The sequence below is a fragment of the Corylus avellana genome, chromosome 10 (genome assembly GCF_965113065.1).
Source record: "Corylus avellana chromosome 10, dhCorAvel1.hap1.2, whole genome shotgun sequence".
In the NCBI taxonomy this organism is placed as follows: Eukaryota; Viridiplantae; Streptophyta; class Magnoliopsida; order Fagales; family Betulaceae; genus Corylus; species Corylus avellana.
Genome location: NC_142499.1, coordinates 22,404,218 through 22,410,911, shown reverse-complemented (window position 1 = coordinate 22,410,911; position 6,694 = coordinate 22,404,218). Strand labels below are relative to the sequence as shown.

The window sequence follows — 6,694 nt, the reverse complement described above, 5'->3', positions numbered from 1 at the left end:
ACTCAACTTATTTATTAAAAGAATCGAGCACGAGTTGAACTTATACAAATTTGAGTCTGAGTAATTGTTTACCATCTTACCATCTTATAGTGTAATATTATAATTGGAGTTGATATATATATTCAAAGAGTTGAACTACTACGTTCTTGTCAAAGCTCTCTTCAAGTTAGAAAAATTAATGCGTCAAGATATGCTATACTCTAAAAACAAATATCACTTGAACTAATTAATAACTACAAAATACATAATATGTACTTGTATTTAAGCTCTAGAAAAAAGCGGTTCCACCGTTTAGGCTCTTTTTGTGCGGCTTTCAGTGAGTAAATGCTACTATGATCACACCTAGGTAGAATAATCACAATTGGTCTCTTCGGCCTACCCTTTTTTGAATAGAATAAAAAAAATTAAAAAAAAAATAAAATAAAAAATAAAAAACTCTAGAAAATAAACAACCCATATTTTTAATCTAAATTTTGTAATTTTAACAACTTCCTTCAGTTCAAGATGAATAAAATGAACTTTTGGAAAACACAGATCGAATCAACCTTGAAAATAACTAATAAAAAAAATAAATTAAATTAAAAATAAATAAATAAAATAAAATAAAAAAGAAGGCGCCAATTCTAACTTGGAATTTGATCAATGCCAAAAGCCTAGTTGAACACGGGATACCACTTAACGACATCAATTAACATATAATCGACAAATCAAAAACCCAAACAATGAACAAATATTTATGTTAGACACACATTCGCATATGGTTAAATGTTGGGTAGAAAAGTATTTGAATGTCTATTTTTAGCATAAATTCTGTTAACTTGTCATAATATACTTGCAAGTTAATCAAAAACCAAATTTAACATGAATAAAAAATATTGTTTGTCAAAACTAGAAAGAAGGTCCATCAACAAGAGAGCAGATTCCTGAAATACTAATTTTGTAGGACTACTACCGATCATGTCGAGCCACCATTGATGACATGGGAGAGTAGTGGTACCTGCCTGAAACGGTGGTAGTATGAGTGAAAATGAAACAGGAAAATCGGATTGCTGACACCAAAACGCAAAAGAAGTCCATCAACAAGAGAGCAGATTCCTGAAATACATATATGCTCTTCCTTAGAATTACACTCATCAATATCGAAATTGGATCCATAAAACTAGCCATTTTTTTGCTTCTTTTTGACGATTTTGGAGTTGAAAAACGAACGCTTTTCACTAGGCAAGGGCTTAAAAAATATATAAATGTAAATTTTAAATTATGGAAGCTCAGGGATATTAGTGTAATTACGTTGAAGTTTGTCAGAATAATGGGTGAGGGAATAAGAATTGTTAAGGAAAAGGTTAGTCCCCTTTACCTGCCCGATTAGGCGTCTCAACTTTGCATGATCTTCTGTCTTGGGGTAAGCTCTGTCACTTTTGCTATCTTCTTAACCGCTTCAGAAGATGCTTTAATACGTCAAGAAGTTTCTCTCTGTCACAAGGTTAAAAGATTCATCTTCATGGATATATGGATCCCCTTAACAGGATCATATAGTTTCTGTCTTCTTGTAGCTACTTGAATCCAAGTCAGATTTGCTTCACAATCTAAGTTCTTCTTCCGTGTCTATATCCTGTGGCCCACCTCTGGGCTGCAGAGTTGCATCCTCAACAGAGAATTGCCATCCCACATTACCATGTAATTTGTCAAGAATCCTCCAGGTTACAGCATCTGGGGCCAGCCCATTCCTTCTCATCTCTCCAACAGTCTGATAAGCTTCTCTCCTTAAGCCTAACTTGCATGCACTGTCAATCAAAATATTGTAGTTGAAAATGTTTGGAGCAACCCCCGAATCTACTAGTTCATATAAGAAATGACAAGCTTCATTCAATTTGCCTGAGCGGCAAAGCCCTTTGATAAGGGCTGCGTAAACAAAATTATCATGAATCTTTGAAGGCCATATTACATCATCCCAAAACCTCTGAGCCTCTTCTATTTGTCCAGTCTCACATAATCCATCAATTATTATAGTGTAAGTAGTACAGTCTGCAGTGACACCATCACTCATCATGCCATTAAAAATCCCCATTGCTTCATTTGCTTTCTGAAGTTTGAACAAGCCTCGAAGAACTGCATTACATGTCACAACACCAGGCCTAACACCATGTTCCGGCATTATGTGATGCAAAAAATTAAATGCCTCCTGGGTTCTTCCAACGTTTAATAAACCGCATATGACAGTAGTGAAGGTCACAGAATCTGGAGCACAAAATTTGCCAATTATCATATCATTCAATACCTTCAAAGCCTCTTCAATCCTCCCCATCTTGCACAACCCATTTATAGCTGTGTTCAAGGTTACTACATCAGGCTGACACTGGTTCTGAAGCATAAAAACAAGCACATTCAAAAGCTCAGTTGGGTTATTCATAAGACAAAGCGCCCTTAAATATATGTTGAACATTCTGGTTCTGTCCACACCCTCCTTATTCAGCATATATTGCAGAATATTCCTTGCCTTGTGGAGCTCCGACTCTTTGCAAAGGCCTTCTACTATAATCTTATATGTATACTCAGATGGTAAGTACCCGAAATGAATTCCTTCCTCTAACAACTGATAAGCCCTCACACAACCTCCGTCCTTGCAAAGCCCATGTACAATAGAGTTGTATGATACTAAACTAGGAAGAAACCCTCTTTTCATCATTATGTAAACAATCCTTGAGGCCCCATGATGTCTTCCAACTTTACAAAGTGAATCAATCATCTGACTATAAAAGAATTCCTCAGATACACTCTTCCCTTGAGGCATATCTTCCGTGATCCTAAACAGTTCGTGAAAAAACCCTTCTTTACACAAAGAATCAACAAGATTCGCAAAAGCTGCATTTCTCACGAACAAGTCTTCTTCATCCCTCATCTTCTCCCAAAGTTTGCATGTCAATTCCCTCCCACGTTCAATGTCACGCCTCCGAAGAACACCACGAATCAATACGCTATATGTCAGCGAGTTTTGTACTACCCCATTCTCACCCATTTCATCAAACACCTTCTGGCCATTATCCACTTCACCAATTTTACAATACCCATTAATCAAGGTAGTATAAGAAACAATATTTGGACAATGCCCCCTACTCTTCATATCGAAAAACAACCTATGAGCCTCACTAGGTCGTGACAACAAGCAAAGCTGATTCATCAAACGGTTATAAATAACCAAAGATGGTACAAATTCAGGCTTAACATCAAACAAACAGCGAACAAAATGCAATGTTATATATGGGGTTCGACAATCAAGTAACCTGGCAATAAGTACGTTGCAGGTGCGCTCGTCAGGGACGCAGTTAGAAGCTATGGACAGTAGAAGTCGGTGGTGGGCTTCGGCGAAGCGGTTGGAGTTGCATAGTGCATGAATTATGCTGCTGAGGTTGAGGGAGTCGGGGCGGTATCCGCGGAGGCTGAGACGGTCGAGAAGGCAAAGCGCCTCGTCGACATTGTGCTCTACAGCGCAAAGTCTATGAATCTTTTTGGTCCAGTGTGAGTTGTTGGTGATGTTGTAACTGTCTTCCTGTTCTTGAGGTTCAAGTTTTGGTGGTTGTTCTCGTTGGACAGAATGTGTTATGGTTATGGTTGTCCGGCTAGTGTTGAAGAAGAATGCAAAAGGTATGGTTATGGTCTTGTGGGTGATTGAGATCTTTGGTGATGGGGTAGTGGCGAGGAACATTATGCTACTAGCATGCTTGTCTGAGATGGTATTGAGTCGGAACTTCTAACCCCTGCCTGCAACGTCATGCAAGAATTAACGTGGGTGACTGAGATCTTTGGTGATGGGGCGGTGGCGATGAACATTATGATAGCATGCTTGTCTGAGATGGTACTGAGTTGGAACTTCTAACCCCTTCATGCAACGTCATGCAAGATATAACGTGGAGAAAACCCAAAGGTATGATGATGAAAATACTCCCACGAAGCTTTTCCTGACTGTGTTTTTGGTGGAGTCGAGCTTGGAATTCGATCAATGCCAAAAGCCTGGTTGAACACGAGATACCACGTAACGACATCAATTAACATATAATCAACTAACCAAAAACCCAAACAATTAACAAATATTCATGTTAAACACACATTCACATGTGGTTAAATGTTGGGTAGACAAGTGTTTGAATGTCTATTTTTAGTATTAATTCTATTAACTTGTCATAATATGCTTGCAAGTTAATCAAAAATCAAATTTAACATGAATAAAAAATATTATTAGCCAAAAGAATAACACAATTTTTACCTTCGACTTCCTTGTTTAGCTTCACTCTTCAAACCACTTTAATTTACTCCAACATCTCATGTTAGCCAATAAACACATATCCGTATGTAAGTAATGCTTTGAACATTTTGCTTCACTCCAACTTCAAAAAAATTAATTGGATCTTAGCATTCAAAGAGTTGACATGTAAACTTAATCCGCTTAATTACTGTTTATTGAAACTTTGATGTGCACAGTAGTTATAACTTCCAATTATTGATGGGAAATGGGGTAGAATAATGTGACTTGAGGAAAAGCGTGATCGATCTAATGAAGAAATACAGAAGCTGTTGAATGACTCATGACAGAAATGGAATACTGGTGAGTCTGACTCATAGCTGGAGATGATCATATCCCATTAACTCTCACTTGCACTAGATGACTAAAAATGGTTTGGGTGGAAGCAATTGATCACTGAACAGATGCCCAGAATCATTTTGATAATTAATAGATCAACGGTATAGATTTGATTAGAAGATCAAAATCAAAATATCAAATAATATAGCCTGAAACAAGCTTTTCACTCATTTGCAATATGATTGCATCACAGGGATTTGATGAGGAACACGTATGACGTTTTGGGAAGCTCACCCTTCATGTTCAAAATCATGCACGAAGCTGAAATGCTTCGAGCGAACTCAAAGATCTCTAGAGAACAAAATATACACCCAGATTCATCATAAATGAATTGTGTTTGGGTTTATTAATTACAAATTAAATTGGAAATCATAGTATTCAAAGAAAGTAAACTCGCACAGCTAAAACAGAAAGACAAGCCAACACTTACTAATTTTGTAGGACTACCGATCATGTCGAGCCACCATTGATGACATGAGAGAGTAGGAATACCGGCCCTGAAACGGGAAAATCGGATTGCTGACACCAAAACTGGAAAGAAGTCCATCAACAAGAGAGCAGATTCCTGAAATACATGTATGCTCTTCCTTAGAATTACTAGGGGTGGCAAAACCCGCCCAAACCCGCAATACCCGACCCATCCGCCCCGACCCGCGAAGACCGGATTTTAGTGTTAAATCCTGGATCCGGGTTCAATCTCATGGGGAAAGAAATAATCAGAACCCCATTTCAAGCAAACAGATCTTCCAAAAAAATATAGAAAATATAGGGTTGGAAAGTGTTGGGATGTATGGCCGACGTGGTCGAGAGCCTGTCCATTGGGGCTGCTCTGTTTTAGAGTTTTTGTTCTGTTTGTGAATAATTCACGGAGACGAAGAAAGCTGAATTTGCGAAAGAAACACGAATGTTTTATTTTCTATGAATTAACTTTTTGTAAAACTGCTGTGATTTATACAGAATCAAAAAATCAAAAAAAAAAACCCAAATCAACAAATCCCTCCCACCAAAACATCAGAATCAAAAAATCAGATCCAGCTTACCGAAAGAGAGAGGGAGACAGAGAATGGAATACGATAGGCACTCCGGCTCGGAAGTCATTGTTAAGACTTGGCTTTCAGCTGGCGATTGTTGGCATGGGGGTGCAATAGGCTTGAGACTAGTGGATAGGGTGGCGACCCGTACCCAGTCGAGGTGCGATTCGAGAGCCTTCATTAGTGACGACAAACTGGTTGCTAGCCAATTTGTAGGTGGCTTACGAATGGGCTGCAATGGGCCATATTCGGGTTGATTGTGTAAATAAGGGACTTTTCATCTGATCGTTATGAGTGGCAGGCAGCTCGAGAATGGGCCTTTGGTAGGCTGATCTATGTCCCAACACTATCCTAAAATTGAAGTACGGGCCCAAAAACAATCCCTTCTTTTATTTTGTTGGGAAACTAAAAATGTTATTTTCGCCGGGCCAAAAACAAATTAATAAATATGTGATAGATGGAGTACAAGTACTCACAATATCTTTCTTTTGAATTTTTTTAAATTTAAGAAATCAAATTACTTTTTCTTTTTTTTTTTATATCGAAATACACTCAATTTTACATTCATTAAAATCTACGAAATTACGTAATTATCCTCATTAAAACCTATAAAATTTCAATTACGTAATTTTATAGGTTTTAATGATGACAAAATTAGAATAGAGGGCATCAAAATTAGTAAATGATAGTCTAAATTGAAAATTTTTGAAACATTAGAAACATTGCCAATTTTTAAACATTGGGCTTCGAATTAAAAAATTCATAAAACTTCAGGAAGGTAAAGTGAATTTAACTCAAAATATAAAAAACATTAAATAATAATATTTAAAGAAAAGTAGAGAATGAAATAAATATTCTGTTGGAGTTTGTATTTAAAAATAAGTAGGTGAAATAGATAAGAGTCCTATTTCACTCTCTATTTTCTTTAAATATGATTTTCCAATATTTTCTTTATTCATTTTTTTATCTTCCCTTTCACTCTCACCACGCATATATATATATATATATAGCCCAGGGATAGTCGCAC

At 37.0% G+C, this 6,694-nt stretch overlaps 1 protein-coding gene across 3 annotated transcripts; it reads right to left on the bottom strand.

Annotated features, from left to right (window-relative positions):
- Positions 1-845: 845 nt before the first annotated feature.
- LOC132191976 (Pentatricopeptide repeat (PPR) superfamily protein) lies at positions 846-5,858 on the bottom strand. Of its 3 annotated transcripts, XM_059607136.2 has the most exons (5): positions 5,677-5,858; positions 5,067-5,201; positions 4,262-4,382; positions 1,358-4,008; positions 846-1,095 (listed from the first exon to the last, which is right to left on the bottom strand). In XM_059607136.2, exon 4 carries the CDS (start codon positions 3,701-3,703, stop codon positions 1,580-1,582), a length of 2,124 nt encoding a protein of 707 aa, XP_059463119.2. In that variant the 5' UTR covers positions 3,704-4,008; positions 4,262-4,382; positions 5,067-5,201; positions 5,677-5,858; the 3' UTR covers positions 846-1,095; positions 1,358-1,579. The 3 variants fall into 3 exon arrangements, with proteins under 3 accessions (XP_059463119.2, XP_059463121.2, XP_059463124.2); XM_059607138.2 differs by lacking the exon at positions 4,262-4,382; XM_059607141.2 differs by lacking the exons at positions 4,262-4,382; positions 5,067-5,201.
- Between the last annotated feature and the right edge of the window lie 836 nt (positions 5,859-6,694).

Coding starts and splice junctions, on each gene's coding strand:
- LOC132191976 (XM_059607136.2), bottom strand. CDS start 3,703: ATGTTCCTCGCCACTACCCCATCACCAAAGATCTCAATCACCCACAAG.